The 23,387-nt window shown below is 48.2% G+C and overlaps 5 protein-coding genes across 5 annotated transcripts; 3 read left to right on the top strand and 2 right to left on the bottom strand.

Annotated features, from left to right (window-relative positions):
- Nucleotides 1-3,146: 3,146 nt before the first annotated feature.
- EI90DRAFT_2694582 (uncharacterized protein) lies at nucleotides 3,147-4,114 on the bottom strand. Its single transcript, XM_039053477.1, has 5 exons — nucleotides 4,044-4,114; nucleotides 3,752-3,991; nucleotides 3,412-3,692; nucleotides 3,228-3,360; nucleotides 3,147-3,148 (listed from the first exon to the last, which is right to left on the bottom strand). The coding sequence occupies exons 2-4, from the start codon at nucleotides 3,906-3,908 to the stop codon at nucleotides 3,346-3,348; spliced, it is 453 nt and encodes a 150-aa protein (XP_038909877.1). The 5' UTR covers nucleotides 3,909-3,991; nucleotides 4,044-4,114; the 3' UTR covers nucleotides 3,147-3,148; nucleotides 3,228-3,345.
- Nucleotides 3,549-4,795, bottom strand: EI90DRAFT_3082881 (uncharacterized protein). Its single transcript, XM_039062035.1, has 3 exons — nucleotides 4,044-4,795; nucleotides 3,752-3,991; nucleotides 3,549-3,692 (listed from the first exon to the last, which is right to left on the bottom strand). The coding sequence occupies exons 1-2, from the start codon at nucleotides 4,533-4,535 to the stop codon at nucleotides 3,959-3,961; spliced, it is 525 nt and encodes a 174-aa protein (XP_038909878.1). The 5' UTR covers nucleotides 4,536-4,795; the 3' UTR covers nucleotides 3,549-3,692; nucleotides 3,752-3,958.
- A 639-nt stretch (nucleotides 4,796-5,434) lies between these two features.
- Nucleotides 5,435-6,130, top strand: EI90DRAFT_3082883 (uncharacterized protein). The gene is made up of 3 exons (XM_039062036.1): nucleotides 5,435-5,574; nucleotides 5,675-5,857; nucleotides 5,936-6,130. Exons 1-3 carry the CDS (start codon nucleotides 5,439-5,441, stop codon nucleotides 6,082-6,084), a joined length of 468 nt encoding a protein of 155 aa, XP_038909879.1. The 5' UTR covers nucleotides 5,435-5,438; the 3' UTR covers nucleotides 6,085-6,130.
- Nucleotides 6,131-6,279: 149 nt separating this feature from the next.
- EI90DRAFT_3257260 (uncharacterized protein) lies at nucleotides 6,280-7,924 on the top strand. Its single transcript, XM_039066605.1, has 6 exons — nucleotides 6,280-6,382; nucleotides 6,408-6,622; nucleotides 6,675-6,864; nucleotides 6,920-7,073; nucleotides 7,123-7,315; nucleotides 7,372-7,924. The coding sequence occupies exons 1-6, from the start codon at nucleotides 6,349-6,351 to the stop codon at nucleotides 7,429-7,431; spliced, it is 846 nt and encodes a 281-aa protein (XP_038909880.1). The 5' UTR covers nucleotides 6,280-6,348; the 3' UTR covers nucleotides 7,432-7,924.
- A 2,264-nt stretch (nucleotides 7,925-10,188) lies between these two features.
- On the top strand, nucleotides 10,189-10,553 carry EI90DRAFT_3132992 (uncharacterized protein; the record flags this gene model as incomplete). Its single annotated transcript, XM_039064534.1, has 3 exons — nucleotides 10,189-10,237; nucleotides 10,301-10,347; nucleotides 10,407-10,553. The coding sequence occupies 3 exons, from the start codon at nucleotides 10,189-10,191 to the stop codon at nucleotides 10,551-10,553; spliced, it is 243 nt and encodes an 80-aa protein (XP_038909881.1).
- Between the last annotated feature and the right edge of the window lie 12,834 nt (nucleotides 10,554-23,387).

Here is a 23,387-nt window from a genome sequence, read left to right on the forward strand (position 1 = left end):
ACCATAACAACCTTACAGTGTGGCAGCAGGTTTTCAGATGGTAATGGTTGGATAAACTCTATTTATTTACATATCATGTGATTTGGGTGTGTGCAGTGTTATAGAAACGGATCTAGAATCTTATGGTCCATGACTATAGACAATGAGACTTCAGAACTCCACTTTATTTCACTGTCAAACCCCATGCCAAGCTTTCCCACTGGGTTTTGGTGCTGGCTGGGGGATTTGTTGAGTTTCAAGGGATTTCCCTTGACCATTGTAACATTTATATGTATTATATTAGTTATGGGTCATATGACATGTAAGGCAGTTGCCAAGATTGTTCTCTTCATCTAATGAATAACCCCCAAACCATCACTTCGTGATTGTAATTGCCACACCACTGTTCCACCACCTGTAAACCTGATTGTAATCTCTGGATTCCTGTGAGGTCTCAGTGGGGTAGCTCAGCACACAGAGCCATAAGTGATACAAAGGTGTGTATTTTATGGTGTGTGTAAGCAGTTAACACAAGTTACTGCTTACTCATGTGACTATATGTACCTTGTAATTACATATGGCTCGGGATTCGGGGCTATTGCCCTGACAATTCCCTCATGTCCACATCCATCTTCTTGCACTCTATGACAAAACCCCAAAGTGTCAGGGACAGCTCCAAAAGCGGCAAGGTCCTGGCGCGAGGGACTCGATGGGACAGATGTCGGCTATGCGTAGCGGCGGTCCCGTTGCGGGGTGAGCGTCCCCGACCACTTAGTCTGAAGTGGGAAGTTGTATTATCATTAAAAGGGGAAGCTACAGTACTTACCTGAAGTGGGAAGTTGAGAAGAAGGCTGCTTCTTCTGTTCCCACCCCAGGTGCTATTATATACATGTGGCTGAGGTCACGTGGGAGGAGCCACGTCATCCCCGCACACAGCCGCACTCCCCTGGGTATCTCCGTGGGAGATCCCGGAGGTGTGCCACTTCTGTGAGTGGGAATGCGCACGGCGGGCGCGGCGATCGGGGGAGCGGGGTTAAGTGGGTAGTAATACATAGAGAAGGGGAAGTCGACCATGGAACGGAAATAGAAAGAAAGAAGGAAAAGGGGAAAGGAGAAACAGGGAGTGATAGTGGGGGAGCGGAGTAGGGCGGCGCGGTGCGGGGTCAGGTGTGTGCCCTGACACAAAGGCTGGGTGAGTGTTCCATCACCAGACCATCCACAACCCGCTCCCAGCCTATTGGGTGTGGGAGCTCCTGTTCCAAACCTTCTTGCAGTACCCCACTGGGTACCGCTAATCTTCCTTCCTCCTTGGGAGGGAAAAGTGGCCAAGGTTGTCTCAGGGAGCCTGCCCATGTGTCCATGGGCCCTGTTTCCCATGGTTACACATTCCCATGTACTGGTCCAACAACCATCAAGTCCCAACCTACCATGCTACCGGTATGCTCCTGTGAGCACCAAGTCACTGATGGCAGACCCATAGGTGGCTCCCCCAAAGAGCTCCCATCATACTTGCTACCAGTATGCTCCCATGAGTGCCAAGTCACCAATTGTAGACCCATAGGCAGCTTCCCCAAGGAGCCCCATCATACTCACTGCTGGTACGCTCTATGGAGTGCCAAGTTACCACTAGCAAGACACTAGGTGGCTCCCATAAGGAGCACCCACCACACTCGCTACTGGTACATCCTCTGAGTGCCAAGTTACCATTAGCAAACCTCACCTTGGATCTTCTCCCACTCTCCCCCCAACGGTTATGCAGCCACCTCCATCCATGGGCAGAATGGCTCAGGTTGGGTTCCCCGGAACCCATTCCTGTAACATGCAGGGCCCATAAGAGTCTAAATTGGGAAAAATCCCATTTCCATAACATCCACACCTTGTGACCCAATCAATATACATACTCAAGAACCTGTCATGTGTCATGCAGGCTACATATCTGGGATATCACCTTGGATATTTTGCCTAAAAACACAGTGAATTATTCTACATGTGATAATGACTATGGGTGACACATTTGCACAATCAGCCAGAACTAGTCTTGTAATGTAGGGATTCTGTATAAGGCAATCCACTACCTCAGCAGTAACACTTGTGAGACCAGATGTAAGATAGAGTGAAATCTGATGATTTTTGTCAACATCCATCTGTGTGTATTTATATACAGTGTAAATCTATTGCAGAGCAGCCTGTTAAGGTAACTCCTGTGTGACTACGGAATTAGTAATTCCCTCCAACATAAACACTGGCTGTGTCCGGTCCCTGTGACTCGTGATTACAACAACTAGTACTACAAAATGACCAATGACCAGCATCACAAGCTCCACCAGGGTACATACTCCTTACATAAATTCTTCATCAGGCTCAAACATTGCAGGGACATCCTTTGAAATATGGTGATTGTGGCTTTGACGCGTTCCCCACCCTCTTGGTAGCATGTCAGCCATCTACACTGACATAAAGCTATTATAGTGAAGAAAAATCTGGGAGAACGTACAAGGGACGACCTAATGATAACCTGTACGGTAACTTAGTGACATCATCCAGAGTCTTGCCCTCACGAAACTTCATCACCATGCGTCGAAACCTAGTGCGCTGAATGGTTTGACACTGGCAAGTTCACCTTGGGCAATGTGGCTTGATGGATCAAGGAAAGGTGGTGGGGAGAATTGGTCAGAGTTTCCTGTTGTGGATAAGAAGAGGGTCCAGATAGGGAACGACCGTAAACCCCGCAAAGCGCATCTCATCGATGAGAATGCGGACCACCTTCTACCAGTATTTGAAGGCGCCAAGGTGTGGGCTTCATCAAATGCCAAAGTCAATATGGGAGTATGCTGCATTTTGAGCTCAAAACGAGGGTTTATTTTTATACTTGTTGGACAACAGTATCAAGTGTTACCATGCCTTGTGTATAAAAAAGACATTGTATTAGTCAAGACCATGCTTAGGGAAGTAATGGGGAATACCATTTGTGTTTGTCGCGAACTTCCTTTCTGTTTTGAAGGAGTCATCGGCTATTATTTGAACATAGCTGCCTCGACTGTAAGTGACCCAGCAGCGACACAAAACAGGGACTTGCCTCCTCCACTCTGGTCAATACCTCCGCATAAAACTGCACACATAGAGGAGCTCGCTGTCCAAACCGCTGTCCAACTGTCATAAAAAGTCGAAACTGCCCGGCAAGGGATTTAGGATAGTCCATTAATGCTGCTGACTTCTCGGCCGGTAAGAGCACAGAGGGGCGATGATACTTTTTGTCCAATGATGTTGGATACCCTCTCGAACAATGCAGTGAGAAATGCGCTGAAACGAGTATCACTTTCATGCTCTTTAAGGCCAATCCTTGTGAACCAATTCAAGACATTATGGTCAGGAGCCGGAATCCTAAATTGAAACATTGGAATCACACAGAAGAATGCAGGAAGAGAATATCACCTTCAGCTCCCTGACGGAGATTGAAGGGGACTTCTTGGAGAACTCGTCGACCATTCGGAAGAGGCGAGCATATGTATCAGCAATATCTTGTCTCATCATGTAGAATGTTGGCAGCGTCTCTTCTGAATTTAGAAGACCACGACTTGACTGCTGCTGGAAGGAGGTCGGAAAGGAATGACACAAGCAGGCGATGCTCTGCCCACCATCTTCAGATGATTGAGAATCAAGTATCGCTTCAGGGTCGGGAGGATCCGCAGGCTGGGCGGTTGGAAGGAGAATTTCTGTAACGATCACAGTTTATCAGAGCCATCCAATGACATCCAAAGCCTACGGTGCATACTCAAGCATCGTATCTCCTTGAACGATTGAGCCTCCCATGCTTCATCTAACCTATCCCCCAACTCCGGATGTTGTGCGATTAAATCATCCAGTGGCAGTAATCTTTTCGAGTCGAGTAGTCCGTCTGATTTGGTTGAGAAGAAGAAAACGAAATTCATTTCTGGGGAGAAGTTCGGCAAACTTGCGCATGGTCTCCACAACAAGTGCGTCAAGTGTTATGTGGGTGGCTTCGTCCAGGACACTGGGATGACCGCGAGAGTTGTGGGTGCACATTTAGTGGAGGGCTCACTCACTGACGGCCCAATCTCCAAATTGGATCTCTTTGGAGCTGACTGATTTGGGAGCAGGACTTGAATTTCGCGACTCACGTGCAGATGTTGCTGGGGAGGCGTCAAGTTTCCTGGAGAATTCCCGAAAGCAGGCTCGGTGACTTCCACTGACAAATCTCCGATGTGCACAGGTCCTTCTTCCATCAGTGTTTCTGGGGCCAAGGCATCTAATGGAACGGCTCGAGCATGCCTACCGCTTCGCGAATTCGGCGTGTTTAGTAGGAGGACGTGAGATGCACAGTCCCAAGCCGATCGAGGAATGCGAACTGTAAATGTAACAATAACTGGCTGTGTTGGAAACACTTCGGAAACCCCAGCATACTCCGAGCCCCTGAAGGGCGAAAGTCGGCACACAGTGCCCGAGGTCTGAGTCAGGGAAGGGCCGAAACTGACTTTTTTCGCGAAATGATGTATCCCATGAGGGCCTTTTACAGCCGTTTGCAGAAAATCTGCCATCTTGAATTTATCGTGTTGGGAATGCGAAACACCGGAGACACCCGGGACCTATGTATGTGGAGGATGTAACTAAGCATAGAGGGCTCCGGATTGCCGTCACATAGCATAAATATGGGTGCTTTAGCACCCTACATGTTGGGGAGCCAGCGCATTATTGTGCCACAAGGCACTAGGTGCGACCCTTTTCGGAAATAATTGGTGAACGCCGTCTGAAAACCGGCGCTTAATTAACCTATCGATGCTGGCCTGCGGATGAGCGCTGCCTGAAGCGGCAATACCCGCTACTCATCCCGGTTCCGTCTTACGGGCCCTTCATTTCGCTCCCAAACAATGTTGTTACATACTTATCACAAGGCTCACCAGTGACTGGTAATACATTGTTGTAATTCAGGGGATTCTGTATAAGGCAATCCGCTACAAGTTCGCGATCAACCAGAGGTAAGCTTAGCAGTTTACTTACATGTCGAGGCGTCATAGCCCTTTATCTTTAAAACAGTGTGCGGCTATCTGTCGATCCTTCCAGAGCACCATGGCCGTTACATGGTTCATTTAGACACCGAGTTCTGTACGAAAATCTTGGTGGAAACATACCTATCACGATCATTCATGTATTTCCGATGAGTTAAACCTGAAAGAACATTATGCACATGAGTTCAGTGTAGCTTCATGTACGAAGCCCGGAGTGTCAGCTTCATGCCACCACCTGGATGATCAATGCACCCTGAGGGCTAATCATGGATCTGGGGCGTTCCCGAATATTAAGGGGCACGTTTTGTACTCTAACCACACGCAGACTCTTTGGCACCTCAGTCTAATACTGTAAACCCCATGCATGCATCGAAGTCATCTAAGTGCGAGTGCCCCTACTTTGTGAGGTCGACATGGCGAACACCGAGTGCCGGCATGGCAGGCCCATTATGTCATCATTGCCACGGGTGTCCTGTTGAACCGACTCCATGTAATGATCCTAAAGGAGTGTGCTTTCGAGGAGCATCAAGAGGAAGTCACCGGGGGAAGCAAGCGAGTTGGAACGGTTCCGGTCAGTTTGATGATTCTGTCCTGAAACACTTGGAGTTCACATCCATGCTGGCTCATGTGGTGGGAAGGCTTCTTGACTGATGTCCTCTTACATCTGCTAGGGGCAACCCAGGTACCAAGTATTCAATCATGGGCCCCTGTTGACATGAGCAGGTTTCAGGGAACGCAACCAGGACATGGCCATCCGAGGCTATCTCAACGGGCGGGTCAAACATCGGCTAATGGATACTGTGGGCCAGCGGGTTCTGAAATAAAAGATAGCCTTGATGAGGGTGGAGGGAGTGGTGAGTTTCACAGGCTACTCTATTGGTGCTAATGATGGATGGACATTATGGATATCTTTCGGACGGGTGTGTGAACAGGGGATTGGCTGTTTGACACCTCCAAAATTCCCGATCACCCCGGGTTCTATTTCAGTCCCAAGCAGGAAAGGATCCCACGCGACATACAAGGAATTACGAGGGGGAAAACCCAGGAGGAGAAAGCAGGGTCCTGGCAAGAAGTGGAATAAGCAACGAGTTATCAATTTGCCTTTCGTGCGTTGTTGAATTCTTCAGTTACCTATGTAATCTACATATTCTCGTAGGTAGTAGAACAAAAAAGGAAAGAAAAAGAAATTCCAAACAGAGAGCGCAGGACATTCAATTCAATTAGCATGCCGCGTGACACGTGACATCAAAACACTCCAGATACCATTGTATTTGAAGAACAAGAGCCGAGTATTGATGACGACAAGGAGCCAGACTTTGCAGAAGTGCTGACAGATCTACTTGAAATGATGAGGGCGCGTCTTGATGGTCCTCAGGTATGTAAATGACCTCTATGTAGTTATAGGCCTCACCGTTGTTCAGGATCTCTCGTTCTCCGGTTTGACCAATGACCACTTATCGAAATTAAACATATCCCCGGCTGGGTCCCTCGAACTGAAGCCAATGAGCGTGCTCGCGGAACTAGCAAAGAAGACCCAAATTGTTGGGAAAGATGACATCTGGTCTTCGGAAAACTTATATCGTCATCTGCAACGCCTGGAGACGCTCGTCCCCAAGTCGGTGAGTGGCGCCAACTATCAGTGAAATGCTGCGCTCATGTTGGAGATATCAGAATGAAGCAGCTGCTCGCGCTTGGATAGACGCGTTTTTTTTTCGTGTGTCTGCAATGGTGCCTCCGGATGAAATGATGGTCCTGAGCGTGGAGCAACAAATCCCCCCTACAGCGGTCAAACCTTCCAGTTCCACCACACTTCATGGCCTTATCGATTACACCGCTGCAACGGCAGTTAAATCTGTTGCAGGTAATATTGTCGCCTGTCTTGCCCAGTTGTCCTTTGCCTGGCTAACCTCCTGTAGACAAATTTTTGTCTGACCCAACAATTGAAAGACTCAAGTCGATGTCAGGTCTCGTGGTGACTGAAGCTAAATCTTCGTCTGGGGCTCCGACTCACCTCCGAGACCATATACCTCAAGCGATTGGTGAAATGTATGCCTGCGCGAAAGCCCTTGGGTTAGTTCCTTCTGTCTGTGCAACTTAAATAATTATCGTGCTTGCGTAGGAAATCTGTTGTCCGCGGGGCGCTGACGGTTGGATACAGGTGGATTTTTCTCATCGTTGTCATGAATGCCAATGGTGATGGAGCCAAGTATTGGAAATCTCGTGGCATCGGCATCCTTACCACGACGCCTCCCGAGGACACAGCGATCACATCCCCATGGCCCGATGTCATTGCCGGTATTTTGGCACATTGGGTAGGTCTTTCCCCCATCTTCAAAACGGGTCCACTGACTTGTGATCGTGGTATTAGATGAAGCATAGTTTTGAGGGCATCAAGGATGGTGATGATTGGTTCGAGGTTGAATTGTAGTCCTTACAGCGTTAATCCACTACCCAGTGGAAAAAGCTCCGTACCCATAAGACGCCCCAGCAAGGCATCGAAACCCTGGTGGAACGATGACCTTACTAAGTCATGAACTAAGACAAACTAGAGAATCTCTCAAAGCGTGGATCAAGGACTTCAACCGTCCGTCCATTTACCTCGCAGATAAAGCCAAATCCTTACATAAGGACATTCGCTCACAAATAAGAAAAGCAAAGCAGGAATACTACCGGGAACTCACAGAGGAAGCCAACCAGGGCAAGATGTGGGATTTCCGTAAGTGGTCAAAGTCCATCTTAGTGCGATAGGGGCAGTCCCTGTGGGGTGCGTTACTCTGTGCATGGTGAGGGGATCGTCTTTCAGCTTCACCCCAGAATCCTGAACATTCTCCATAGACGGGTTTCTGCGTCTGAGGTTGGAGATTCAGCTAGGTGATCCCTCTCCTATTGGAGCAAGAATTTGTGCTCATATATTACGGGGAAAAGGGTTCGGACGGGGTCACCCGTCTTCGGGATCGTGTAACCGAGCTTGAAGCCGTGATCCGCGGACTAAAAGACAAGCCTCAGCCTCAAAGAACCCCCGTAATGCCTCCAGGGATGTTGGCGATCGCGAGAATGAGCCTGTCGGCTCCACTAAAAGTGGGATGAACATCCTTGGGGAGGGCGGGCCTCGCGCCGCAGTCGATCGATCGCATCGCGTACAGGTCGAACAGTAGCCGGCCTCTTACCATCTAAAGAGCAGATCCCAGAACCTCATCTCACTCTTCTCCCAATGAGACGCACAAAGGCGCTGCCACTCGAGCCAGTAGCGGTTTCGGTGCCCATGATCGGTGTGGGGGGGGGATTGTCTCGCGTGTGGCATGATGCGCGCACTTTCTCTGGCTGAGGGGTAAGTACTGGGCAAGATTTACATGATCTGACATTGACATTCCCCCATTTGACTCTCAAGCAGCAGGAGCGCAAATCCGCGGGCCCTCGATTATGACCAGGCCCAGGTTCACACAGACCCCCTGACCAATCCCCAGCTCACCACTTTCCGACGAGGGCCCACATTCCGGAAATCTACTGAGCGATGAGCCCAGATTTCCACCTCCCTCTTTTTACCCGCATGCAGGCAGCGGGGAGCCTTCGCACCAATGTTGGTAAATTAGAGGACTCAAAAGTGATGATGAAACGAAGATTAGGGAAGACCAATATGGTATTATTTGCGCATTTGGGTGGTGCGATGAGCAACTGTGAATTCTTGGGAGCACAAGATGTGAGGAGGGTGTCCAATGTTCGAAGAGGGGAGCCAAGGCAGGGCCTCAGGAATTATTAGGTATTCAATACAAGAATTTTATACACCTGTTCTTCACACTGGATACTTTGGTGATTCTACACACCACAAGTTCCCTGTAGAAACCCTCTCACCCACTCACCCGATTGCAGTGACTACAGTGTAGGCAAGTTATTCACAGCACCTCCATAGCACAAAATTTTACTATTCAACTTGGCATTAGATTAAAATCCTACTATGAAACCAATGTATTCTACAATTCTCTAGAGGGTTTTCAAAAAATTGACCAGTGGACATTATTTTTTTGACCAGAATTTCCTTTTTTGGAAGGTACTCAAGCGTGCTCACTCAAAGAGAGTTGCTTTGATGCATCTGGGTACTTCCCAACTGCTCAGCCTGTATGCCAGTTAGACCTTTTCTATTCAGCAATGAACAATAAAAAGGTATTATGATGACAGCTTACTCATGCATCCATATAGCACCCAGTTTATTTGGAAGAAACAGCAGGTTGAGACAAGATTGCAGGAGTCTAAAACCAGATTTTCCATGGTTTTGAACTTCCCACTTAGGGGTAGGCATTTTCAGGGTGGTTGGCAGCACATGATTTTCACATCTGTATCATAATGCACAATACTGCCTTCCTTTCTCAATTTCTTATGTTAAAACAGTGATGTAGCTTTGTTAATGGCATATCAGATGCATGCTCTATGGCACATGTGAATTTTTACAGGGTTTCCACCTTATTAGGGCACAGTTTCCTAATTCGGATGACATAGGTGGACATTGCTTTGGAGGAAAATTTTTCATTACCCTAAATTATGAAAAAGTGGTCTGATAGACCAATAGAATGTACATTTGTGATGCTTTTCTGATAGTTAGAATGTTGTTTAGACTCAAATTGTGAGCCATGAAAGGGAAATCCTTCTGGAAGCAAATGAGGTGTCAAAAATAACCTGCCTACACTGTATCACTGACAGTGAAGTACTGTCTGCCTACCTAACAAGAAAGGCAGAGACACTATCCTAGTGCAACAGGAACAGGACAGAGAATCTATCAGGAATAGTGCAGGAATACTGTCAGGGCAATAGCCCCGAACCCTGAGCCACATGTAATTAGATACATATAGTCACCTGGGTAAGTGGGAACCTCCGGGTAACTGCTTACACACTACCATAAAATGCACACACTTGTATCACTTACGGCTCTGTGAGGTACTCTCCAAAAGTGTAATCCTGCGTCATGAACTCATGAGGAGTCATGACATGTCATGACAAATGAATTGAATAAGACATTTTTTACATTGAAAATTTTGGATTTCATGACAGTTCATGTCAGAGTACACCCACTTCCGGCCACTTCCAGCCTACTTACCATCATGATCTGATTCCATGATCTATGATCACCCAGATTCCATGATCCATGATCCCTGTACAGCCTTATGATCTGATCCCACTCCAAGATCCATGTTCCATGATCCATGATCCAACACAGCCAGACAAACCTGGATCATTGATTGTTGGTATGTACAGTGCCTCGTAGATTAGCTGTGTGTGTGGGCTACAGTATATTACACCCTGAGTAGCGAGCAGGAAGACCAGCTTTCTTCTCTCATTTCCCCTCGCTGCTCAGGTATGTTGTACATAGTAACATAGTGGCTGGAATACAACTCATTTCCCCTCGCTGCTCAGCTGGAGCCTGTGTCGCCTAGCACACCTCGCGGTTCTCCTATTGAGACCGACCCAGACCTTCCTAGTCTTACCTCCACTTCCACTGGATCTCTTGACCTTAGCTCCAAGCAGCTCGGTATCCTGACAGTTCATGACAAATTGTCATGAATTGTCACAAAATTTCATGAACTGTCATGAACCGTCATGTACTGACAAGGTTCATGACTACTGGTGACACAATATGACATGGAGGTTCATGAGTGGTCATGATGTTCATGAACCTTCATGAACCTTCATGACAGGTCATGGAGTGTCATGGAGTGTCATGGAGTGTCATATGTTTATTTTGACCTTTCCCCATCATGTAAAATGCTATAATGTCCCATGATGTGTCATCGACATTCATAATGCTCCATGAACATGTATGATGAGTCAATGCATGAAATGTCACAAGCACTTATCAACTGTCATGTGACAGACCTTATTTGTGACAGCACTGACTGATCAACTTCCAACTCATGGACTTGTGTCCACACTGCACTGAACTCCACTTTTCCTCCAGCCACCTTTGCTGCTTGGTGTCAGAAACGGTGCTTGAGGGTATTCATGGGAAGTGGAGCAGAGTATGGCAGTGTGAGTGATCACTTAGCTGATAGGTTACTCCATTGAAAGGTGTCAGGGGGTTGGGATGTTGGTTTCAACAACTCAGGGGAGCATTGTGCCACATGCTCTAGGCTATCCTGTATTTCAGGTGTAGCAGAGGGAACCTGGTGGCAATGTAGGCTCAAGTGAAGATGAAGTCAGAGGTGAACTATGGACAAGAGGACTTGGGGGTATTCTAGTTGACATTCAAACTGGGGTGCATAGATAGTATACTATCTACAATGCATAAATACAAAAGGGAGAACAGAAGAGGGGTGTCAGGGGACGACTCCCGGGTCCCCATGACCCTCCCCTATGGTCCACAGTCCCAGGTGTAACCAGCCCTGTCCAGGGCACAACCTACTGTGGGTCAGAGATGGTATATAAAAGAGAGGCAAGTATATACAACTTGCCTACTGTGGGTCAGAGATGAGAAGGAAGTTAACTTCTCATCTTCCCACAGTGGCCACAATACATCGAAAACTTCCGGAGATATCCGGAAGTCACATGAGACCCGAGACCCGAGGTCCGGGCCATCTGGCCGCACTGAGCATCTGGCACAGGGCACGCGCGGGGAGTGCAACAGCCGGGTGCAGTCACGGGTGCAGTCATGGGTGCGGGTGCGAGTGCGGGTGTGGATGCGGTATGGGCTAGGTCAGGGTGTATGCCCTGACAAGGGGCTGGTCAGTCTGGTGCCTGAATGGGAGGCAGAGCAGTGAACGTGACAAACTAAATGAGGGACAAGAACCAGGGAGACAGAGAGTGAGAGAATGAATGAGAGTGGAATGAACAATTAAACAAAGAGGCAAAGTAGGGAGGCAACTGACAACCTGGGTGCCAATATAGTAGCAGATCAAGTGTCAATATTTTACTTATTCATTCTTCACCTGGGTTCTTGTCTTTGATAATCCCCACTCATTTCTGCACTGGACCGACTGGCCCTTCCCATGATTTCTCTCCCTTATTTATACCTTGTAAATACTTTCAGGGACCTTAGTCTGAAATCAACTAGAGCAACCCCCTCTTGTGTGATGCTTTCATATCACTTTCAACTTAAGGGTAACATGTAATTAACCATTATGCCCCCAACTGTCATTGTTGTACCAACAATCCTAATTTATGATCAATCACAATGATTTTGGGAAGACTCATAGTGATTCATGAAGGTCCATGAGGGTCCATGATCCTCTATGAAGGCTCATGACACTTCATGACACTTCATAGACAGGCATGTAACCACTCAAAACCTGCCTGGAACCACTTAAGTCATGAGCAATCATGACCCCCCATGCAGGTTCATGACATCTCATGAAATCCCATGATGGTTTGTCATGAACCGGCATGACTGTGTATGACACTTCATGCTGCTTCATGAAGTTTGGTGACCATTCATGAAATGTCATGACTTCCATGACGGTTCATGAACCGCCATTACACTTTTTGCAAGTTACTGGGCTCTGTGTGCTGAGCTACCCTGAGACCTCACTTTTTTAAGTGTATGAGGTGTGTTTTACAACACAACCCACAAAAATTAATCTGACTTAACATCTGACTCGGTAGTGCCAATGGCGCCTAAACACGCCCGCAAGGGCAAGGTCACATCTGCAGCAACGCTAAAAAGAAACGAGCGGTTTATTAAGAAACTGCAATCTCCCATCAGGGGAGATTCAAATCAACAGCTGTCGTCAGATGACGACGAGGATCAACATGATCCGGCAATAGCAACCACCTCAGGGCTGGCCCCTGAAAGTTTTAGAAACTTATGTGGAGTAAGTGTGGGGCCTAATACCCCTAGAACTCCACGATATACCAATCTAACCCAAGCTGGGGAAGATCCTTCACCTCCTCATGAGGTGATTGACTTGCATGATAAACACGTAAGCGCCGAATGATCAGCCCAAAAAGCTGATCAGACAGAGTTGCAGGAAACTCCAGGGCCCAACTATCCCCTGGAGTCCTCCCTCATGTCCCCAAGTCAAGCCCCAAAGGCAGACGAAGGGAAACAAAGGGAAGAACCCCTGTGTCAGCTATCTGAAAAACTACTGGACTTGTTCCAGGTTCCGTCTGAATGGAGGACGGAAAGTGAAGACCAACTACTTCTCAGGCTGAAAGCTGGAGAAGGTGCGAAAAAACGCCCTGAGAGCAGGATCTCCCAGAGCACAGAAGCTCCAAAAGAACTTCCGCTGTTTACACTCCCCCACACCATGCCAGACAAGGCAAGGTCGCCAACCTTGGAGGAGGTCTCCGAGATAATGAAGAGGAGGCAAACTGAAATGAGGGAGTTCGCTGAGGAAGCCTTACAGAAAAGTAAGGAAAAACCAGCAAACAGACCCCTCTATGAAAGGGAAGCACCCTCCACAATGGCCTTGCCTAAACAAAGCAAGCGTGGAGTGTTCACTCCAAGAACCCCTTCTGGAATCCCCAGAAGTGGCAATGTCAACTGGGGAGAGTCACTGCTCACCCAACCAAACTTCCTCCTGGAAAACCAGGAATCATGCATAATAAATGTGATAAACTCGATCCAAAAAAAGATCGAGGAAACGAACCACAATAGTATGGCTCGTCTAGAGATAACTCTAGAAAGAATGGCCAACGCAATTGACGTGTTGACTGAAAAATCAGCGAACAGATGGACTTGCTGAAGGAGATAAACTTCTCACAACAAAGTGAGGAAACAAATAAACACCCCTGGACCATGGGCCAGGACATAAATAGAACTCGTGAAAAATTCACAAAAAGAACCACCAGTGAAAGCACACTGGAATATCATCAGCGACTCGACAGAGACGCTAAGGAGATCCTTCTCCCATGGATAGGAGAAGACAATGCTGAAAGAAGGCATCGTTCAGAAATTAGGAGGAGAATTGGCATGTACCAAAGGTTCGGCCAAACATCCACTATGATGGACCTCTCAAACAGAGAGGTAACTCAACCACACTCACTCAAAACAATGAGAGAATCCAAATACAACTTCAGGCGAATTCGCCTGAAACCAAAGAAACGCTGCAAGGAAGATTTCCCCCAGTGAAAACCCCTCCAAAGGAGAGATCTCCATTGGTGGTGACCCCGCAAAGGCAGGGGAGCAAGAGGAGTACCTGGAGAAATGGTACGAAAAGGCCATAAGAATGGCCGAAGTGAGAATACTCACTCCCTACCCAGAAGGAGTGAAGCCTGAAGCCCTAAAAAATGGGCCGGCATTCCCTGACAAGAAATGGTCAGGGGAGAATGACATGGAATCGTTCTGGCAGTGGTTCACAGAACTACTGGGATTCCTTGCTTCGCAAGGATGCAAAGGTCCCTTTGACGAAGTCCATCTGGACTGCTTGATTCGTGGATTAGGGGGACCTGCGTTCGACCTTGGAATAAGACTCCGAGATGAAACTCTCCTCAGAGGAGATGAGGGCATGTTCCTCGAAGTTCTCAACATATTGATGAGAACTTTCATTAAAGCCTCTGCCATGTTGAACGCGACAAAGAAGTACTGCAACGTCAAATACGAAGCAGAAAAAGGCCTAGAACTGTCTAAAGCAGCGTCCCAGATGGTGACACCGCCAGACCAGGCATCCTTCAATGCCAGGTTCCTAAACTACATTCCCCTCGAATGGAAGAGGGAAATGATTGCTCATGATAGAATCAGAGCAGACTTCTCCTCAAATGTGTCATATCCATCCCCGGCCATCGACTCCCGGGCTCTCCGACCCCCCCGTCCTCACTCCGCTCCCCCCTCACCAACCTCGGAGCCCCCGTATTCCGCAAACCTCCCGGTGCCCCTCGATGACCACCACCCCCTCATTTCAATTTATTACCTACGCCTCCCTAAGTACGGAGCCCCGAAGACTTCCGGACAGCTCCGACGTCCGCTAGCGCACTCCCGCCTCCGCTGGGCAATACACTCGCCTGCCCTGCAGAGTCCACCTTCGGGCTTATCCCTCCTTTCCGTTTCTGGGTTAACGCCTGCCTTTCTGCTAACCCCGCGAACCGACTCGTCGGTAATATTCAGTCGGCTAATGTCTTAACCCCGTTAGCTCCGCTCCGTCCGGCTCCGCCAATTGCGGAACCGCCTCCGCTGTAACCATATATATACACTACTTGTACATAGGTTACGCCCCAGCAAATAAATCAACTAGAGTTACCCCCACTAGGTTCTAAGTGCCAGTCAGTAAGTTAGGGCACGGACGTGTCACTAGGCACAGCGCTCCTGGCAGAAGTCGCTGAGGCCAAAGCCCTCCGTTACGGAGACATTCCTTCGTCTTAAAATCTGGTCTCTGACAAAATGAGGAGATGTTAAAAGCAATATCTCGTGTAGACAAGATAATTGATGGGCTGAAGATGTCCTCAGCCTACAAGTCAGGATACTATACATGAACAACTACCATGGCAACCACGAGCCATGGTAGAGCCCTCCCATCAGGAAAGAAGGCTGAAGAGCTGAAACCCAGATGGAAAGAGGATACATCCTCGAAAAACTCGAGGAAAACCGACCAAAAGTCAGTTCCAATTTGCGGCAAATGCAGCAAAATAGGGCAAATGAAAGATTGCCCAAGACACAATGCAACGAGTGATGAAAAACCAAGGTGCATAGCCACCATGGAGATCGTGACCACAACAGAAGAAGAGTCAGAAGACTCATCAGACGAGAAACCAGAGAACAACTCTGGTAACTCCGGAGCATCAAGCTTTGAAGTAGAGGACCCATACGAAGGACCTCAATACTCACCCGACTCAGAGGGTGAGGAAGTCAACATTGGGACCATAAGGATGGGCCCAATGTCAGTCATTGATCATGACAACATAAATTACAAAATCAAACTGGCTGTAGCATGCCAGTTAGAAAACATGGCAGACAAAAAAGTTGCTGAAGCCTTGGTGGAAGCACCAAGAAAAGATGCCTTGGGGAAATACACCAAAGTACCCAAGAAAAACAAGGAGAAAGGGAAGAAGGACCAAAAGTCCATCGAAACCCAGACCCCCTTGTTTGATGTGAAATTCTGCATCTCAAAAGACGTGGGAAAATACCCCGCAAACAGACTGCTCTCAACAAAGAGAATGCTGACGGCTCACATAAAAATAGCAGGCATAAAAGCCTATGCGCTATTCGACAGTGGAGCCGAAACGAACGCCATATTGCTGGACTTTGTCTGTGCGGTCCACATCCCAATTCTCCAATTGGAGAACCCAGTTGTCCTTCAAATGGGGACAAAAGGAACAAGATCACAGATCCTGTTCGGAACAAACGTGGACATTGAGATCAACGGCCACGTAGAAAAACACTACTTTGATGTAATTAACATCGATAGTGTTACGGATATGGAGTCTCCAACGACCATATCCGTCACATAGTCAAAGACTTCTCCTCTCTATGGCTCCCCCTCTTTCTCCCTTTCATCCTCTATCCTGATACCCTACCCTCCTACTCATTCTACCCCTTCCCCCCCCCTTGTGCAAAGCTTTCCCCATTGGGGTTTTGGTGCTGGCCGAGGTTACTTGTGTTTCGTGGGATTTCCCGTGACCTTACCATTTGTAGATAGTCACACATCTTGTACGGAAACCGCCGAAGGTGGTTCCCACTAACTAACAACTGCTCTACAACTGTCTTGTGTGTCGTCTTCTGTAACAACCCTTCCTGTGACTCAACTGAACCCATGTGACTGTACAACTCACAACATGTCTTATAAGTCTGGTTATGTCGAGTCCTCTAACGGCCCTCGCCGTGAGAACTTGAGGTCACGAGTCAAAGACTCTCGACATGTGTATCATCCTATGGAATCTGTACCCTATGGGACCTCATCACTCCACTCTCCCCCCAGTGCTCGACATACGACGTCACATCATGATCATGGAGATTGTGAATACTCTGAGGCCCACTTTCCCGTGATGCCGGCACGTTCGCTATGCAAATGCCAGGTAGCTGCCCATCCACCATCTGTTCCCTCCTTCGTCAGTCATCATGTTCCCCTGCCAACGGTACGTTCCCTTTGGGAATGCCAAGTCACTGCAGGCCCTGTTAGTCAATCCTCATTGCATGCTCATGATATCAACCCGCTACCGGTATGTTCGCACTGCGAACACCAAGTACCCGATGGCAGTTATACGAAGTTCTCACCCCCCTCACGAGTCGCAACCTCGCACACGGTACGCTCCATTGAGGAGCACCAAGTACCTGTGGCTGACCTGTCTGTCCTGACATCTCCGACTACCTACCATCAATCCCTTAAGAGCTCACTACATCACCAATCATGATTGATAGGAATTCGATCATCCACTCCCATGCAAGACTGGGATTGCTCATCGATTCCATATCCCATTATGGTACAGACTAGGTACGACCTTCATCATCCCACTATAAGAACGGATTGAGGAATGGGGATTTCCCCCATTCCCGTAACATTGGTGCCCCAACCCCGGTGCGAGAAACTCGCACCATGCCACCAAAGACGGTGTCCCTGTTGGGAGATGAACCAGTCACCCCGGTCCAAGTGACACATGAATTGTATCCTCCTTCCCACCCCACGAGGATCAGTCAGTCGGATCATAGATCCAACTCGAGAGATACCTCGCCAGTAGGTGAAGATGTGCATTCCTTGCCTGGCGCATTCCTAAGACAACAAGCTCTCAGGCAAGTCATTGAAGCTCTTGGAGAGTTTGAAGGTGGAATTTTTGAGGATTTGAATAACTACATGAAACATATACGAAATTGGCACCTGTCATATCCGTGCATACACGACCCCGACCCGACTTCCGGACCTCCACCCGCTTCACCTCCGGAGTCATAACCTACCGTTGCCGTTCCGATACTCACCTTCGGTCCTGGCAACACACCTCCTCCTTACCTCTCGCCACCCTCCTACTACTCCGCTCCCCCTTCACAACACCTCCACCCTCCCGTTATCCTCCTACGCTTCCCCCGTCCGCTCCGATACTCACCTTCGGACCTGACTACTCTCCTTTCTGCCACTCCTTCTCCCCTTACCTGTCCCCTCTCTCCTCCCTCCGTTACTCCTCCACCACCCTTCCACCAAGTTACGACCTTCCACCGCTGTTCCATACTTCGCACTCGGACACTGCTCGTTCCTTACTCCGAGCCCCCATCATAGTCCCTACCTCGGACTTTGACTCCACCTCGGTCTTAGTCCATTGCATTGGTGACCTCATACTACGTAAACACCATTGCCAATATTCCTCGGACTTTCAACCCCGCCTCCGTAACCTCTGTAAGCTCCGCAACCCCCGAGCTTCGCAGACCACCTTCGGCACTCTCGCCGCCTGTAATGTATTTCTTGCGTTTTCCCTTCATCCCTATTTGGACTACTGCTTCTTTCTATTCTAGCCAGTTAGTCATCATCCCCACTTCCCCTCATCCTCCTGCCCCTCTGGGCCTCGCCCTCCCTACCTCCTTTCGGACATATCACAGGTCTTGCCCTATGACCTTCGGTACCGCTCCGCTCCCTCTACCCTTTGTTCCCGTTCGGACGTCTTCGTTCCGATTCGGTCACCCTTTGTTCTCTTTGTGCTTTTGCCCCTTCTTTTATATATATCGGCACTTGTACATACTCGTCTTGGTTTCAGTCCGAAATCGACCTGAAATGCCCCCTAGAGACTTCCTGCTCACCTACTGTGAAATTAAGGACCAAATGGACAAACAGCAATGGCACAGCGCTCCGCTTGAGTCGCTGAGGCCAAGGTCCCTCCACGCTAAGTCTCCAATTCCACTCCGGAGTCGTCTGTTCCTGCCCGGTTCTAACAGCACCATCTCGCTCCCGCTGATCTTGAGAAAGAGTCTGTTGGAGCCGGTCTCGAAGGAGAGCCTTTGAGATATAGACTAGGGACTGTCTGGCAGGTCGAGCTAACCAACCTGCTCATGAAAATTACCGAGTTCACCCAGCTAGCCACCAAGGCCAACTTAGCCGCAGGTGATTTCGTAGTGGATCCTCGAGGCGACCTCGCCCTGATATTCACCATAAGAGGATGGTCGTTGAAAGAGGGCTCGCGGCTCTCTATGCCGACTAAGCTCGTGGGGCCAAACTCCCTAAACTCCTACTCTCTTGACTGAACTTCGCTATGCTCGATCCTTAACTCCGGTGTGGGTTCTCCGGGATTCCGCAAGGTCCGGGCTCAACTAATCTACTACCCACTCGTTGTGGGCTAGACAGTTGCCCTTATTCCTACTGTTGGATTCCACACACTCACTCCAACTCTACGCGTCCTAGCACCTTAGAGAAAAATGGGGGAGGGGAGAACTTCCATTCCAAAATCCGGTATGTACAGGATATAAGGAACAATTATTTTTAGAATAATTGATGAGAAATATTGGTACCATATGGCACCTGCATACCTTATTAGGCAAAGTAATAAAAAAGGGTAACAGTAACAATAAAAGAATATCAATCAATATCTGAAATGATGGCAAAATATGAAAATAAGAGAAAATAAGCGATATCTCAATGGATTTACGGAATTAAGAGCCTAAATTGGAAATATAGCCGGAGATAACTCTCACGCAGCCAATGAGCATTTTTACCAATTTATTAGACGCCGTGGGAACGAGTGAGGCTGGAATTCTGGGTTGCCGCCTGAGATTCCCACGCCCGCACATCCCCGTGACCTGCTGTGCCTAACTTCTCCAACACGGAACTCCGTCAAATCTCCACCGATTGGGACATTCTTGGTATCGTCAGAATCGTACGAATTAGGACTATTTTTGGATACCAAATTTGTACCGAGTCGTCGCGTGAATGAAAGTTGTTTTCTGATCATGGAAGTGGGTATCCGAGCCGAGTCTGTGCGTGGGCAATTATCCTGCCTACATCGTCGCCCAAGGAGTTCAGCATTGCATGGAACTTCCTAGACCAGCGTTTCAACTCCTTCGAAAAACATTTCAATGCCATCAAGAAAGCTGCTCGTCCTTCACGAGAATTTGACGAGTCACACATGAGTGGACTCAGATTGGCGAATGTCTCGCCCACCAAGTTTATGGATCCTGGGCAAGTCGAGGAGGTGTGGTCGACCAAAATGTGACCCACTCGTCAACCTGAAGCCCTCCTGTCGGGATGGACCACTTTTGAGGACCTCATATCTCCCACTGAAGAGACCACTTTTGTTCGTAAATGCACCCAACCGTCCAGGGTCTTCCCAGTGCCCAGACCAAGTATTAATGTCGCTGCAGGGATGCTACCCAGAGACGAACCCTTGAGGCCGTTCATCACGATTCGTCGAGAGACCAATGCCTTCGAGAACCCCAAGGAGAACGTGGGTTACACAGAATTTGTGAGAGGTTTGAAGGTCGGAAGGAAGACAGAGCTGGGACCTGTCGAGGATAGACTTGATCCTGACAATCGTGGACCCAAACCTCTTTGTGTTCCTCTCCATCTGGCAAATGAAGGACCCATTGGATCCAGAGATCCAGATCATGATCCAAGACAACTGCCTCTCGACCCCTGGCAGCCGCCACCACGAGGTGTGGGTCCACCACCCCCATCAGGACCACTGCCTCCACCTGGACCACCTCCTCCGCCTGGTGGGGCTCCATACCCGGGGTACATTCTACCTGTCAGATACGCTGGGGCACCGCCCCCTCCCCGCCTCCCGGACCTGGAGCGTTGGCAGCACCTCAGCAGAATCCTGGATACAGACCTCCTCCTCTCAACCATATGCAACCTTACGTGGATCGCAAATATACTACATCAGACTTCCCGGAGTTTGATGGTTCGATTGACAGCTATATAACGTGGTGCAGCATATGTTGGAACCTGGCCAGGCACTTGCCTGCTTTCGCCCAACAAATGACCCGTGTACAGTGCCCCAAAAAACTGTTGCAATGTTTTGCACTTTTGACTTCAAGAGCTTATTAAACAATGGGAAAGGGTTCTAAAATTTCAAATAAATATGTTAAACATGTGTTAGTATCCTGTCCATAACTCCATTAATTATGTAAGCAATATGTCCATTTTTGGTAAAGTTATTTAATTCACAAGGGACCCATGTCATTGCAACAGTTTTTTGGTGTGCTGCCAGAATGGACTAAAACTGGAAATATCATGTGATAGGTCATGTGATATTGTTTACTATACACCCTAGTAAACAAATAAACATTGCTGGAGCATAAATGCACATGGATTTCAAGCTATAATCCCCAATTCTAAAATGCATCGATTGGCTGCTTTGAAAATTGAACAAGTGCTTTTTCTCATTGATTCTGGCCACAGTGCTTATCAATTACTGCTGTCCACCATTCCACTGTTACCCATATTTGGTCTAAACATTGTCCTGACACTCCTAAGCCCAGTGGTGGTTGCCCATCTAAGCTCTCAGACACCAATATCTGTCATGCAATGCATCTTATCAACTCTGGTAAAGCCAACAATGCTGCACAAGTCACCTGAATTCTTCAAAAAGTCACCAGCACTAGCCTCTCAACTGAGGCTATTTGTCTGTGACTAAAGGAGGCTGGTTGGAAAGCAGTGGTGAAGAAGAAGCAGCCCATGCTCAGCAGATGTCATAAGGAGAGAATGGACTTCACAATCAGCCACAAAGAGTGGACTCTGGAGGATTGGAAGAGAGTGGTGTGGTCTGATGAGACTAAGGTGAGTCGCCTGGGCTCAGGTGGGGGGAAATGGGTGTGGAAATGGGTGGATGAACCTCTTACAGACAGGCTGGTGCAAGGAACAAAAAGGTTTTGTGGTGGTTTTGTCATGGTTTGGGGATGTATTACATTGGATGGAGTTGGAATGGCATGCAATATTGATGGGAAGATGGATGCCAAGCTCTACTGCCAAATCCTGGAAGAGTACTTCCAGCAAACCCTCTCATATTATGACAAAAACCCAGCCCACATCCTTTCCCAACAGGACAACAACCCAAAGCACACCAGCAAAAGGGGCCAGAACTGGCTCAATAACCATGGTATCAGGGTCATGGAGTGGCCCTCCCAGTCCCCAGACCTTAATCCAATCAAGCATTTATGGAACCATGTAAGGAGGAAGCTTGGGGAGTATGAAGAACCTCCAAGTAGTGTTCATGAGCTGTGGGATTGGTTTCAGGAGGAGTGGGAGTGGATAGAACCAAGTGTCTGCTAGAATTTAATCGAGAGTATGCCTAGGAGGATTGAGGCAGTACTCAGGGAAAAAGGTGGCTATACTAAATACTAGTTAATGTGATTTTCCTTTCTCCAAAATGCACACCAAAAAACCGTTGCCATGACATGGGTCCTTTGTAAAGTAAATAACTTTACCAAAAATGGACATATTTATTATAAAATTGGTGGAGTTGTTAATAAGCTACTAGCGCATTATTTTCATATTTTTATGCAATTTTAGGACCCCTTCCCAGGGTGCAATAAGCTCATAAAGTGAAAAGTGCAAAACATTGCAACGGTTTTTTGGGGCACTGTACTTCCTGCTCATTTCAAGGGTGCTCTGGCAGACTGGTGGTCAACTGTACCGGTCGCCGACAAGTTGTATTTTACCACCAATTGGGAAGATCTACATGGATATGTGCTACATTTCTTCTTAACACCCGCCTTCCTCGACAAGATTCGAGATTGATTCCACGCTTGCAGGTACTGTAAGGGTGAGAGGTACTCTAAGGAGTCCCCACACGACTTCGCAACATGCAAACTACGACTCTTGCGCATCCTATATCCACTTGCCGATGTTCCCGGACCAGAGGTCTTGAGGGGCGAGGCCCAAAGACTTCTGGAAGACATCCCAAAAGGATGGTGGGCCCACCTCAACATCGATCAGGTCGACACAGCTGAAGAACTCTTATGGCTGACTAAACTTAAGCATGACAAATTAGTAGCCAGTGATGAGTTCAGTATCGACGCTTTAGCGAACCGAGTTGCCCACATTGATTTGGAGAGGAATAAATGCGGAGGAGACCATGTCGAGACCAGAAGCGTCACCGTCGCGTCCGGGAGCCAGACCTACCCTACAAGCGACTTTAAGTCATGGAAGAAACTGCCCAGACCGTGTCGACACTGTGGAAGTGCGAACCATTGGGACAACGACTGTCCCCCTAGGAAGGCTGATAGAGCCAGGAACGACCGTAAGGAGCGTGACAACTTGTCCAAGTTGGAAAGTACCTACCGATGGGCTTATGCTGCCTTAGTGGAAGGTCAGGAAGCAGAATTCGCAGTGGCCTACACAGAGTTTTGTACCCTGTCCGATTCCGAATCGTTGGATGTACCTGACATAGATAACGCCGAAGATTCTTCCTTTTCTTACATTGCGGCCTGTATGTGGAAGGAGATCCTGCCTGACGAGAGACTCATTGGGGCTGCCCTGGTCCCGGGTGAGATATATGAAGCCTGTAAGATATTCAAGTGACTCCCAGGTCAGCAGTCCTTAGGATCTGATGCTTGTC

The sequence above is a fragment of the Cantharellus anzutake genome, assembly GCF_015039405.1.
Source record: "Cantharellus anzutake strain C23 chromosome Unknown EI90scaffold_95, whole genome shotgun sequence".
In the NCBI taxonomy this organism is placed as follows: domain Eukaryota; kingdom Fungi; phylum Basidiomycota; class Agaricomycetes; order Cantharellales; family Hydnaceae; genus Cantharellus; species Cantharellus anzutake.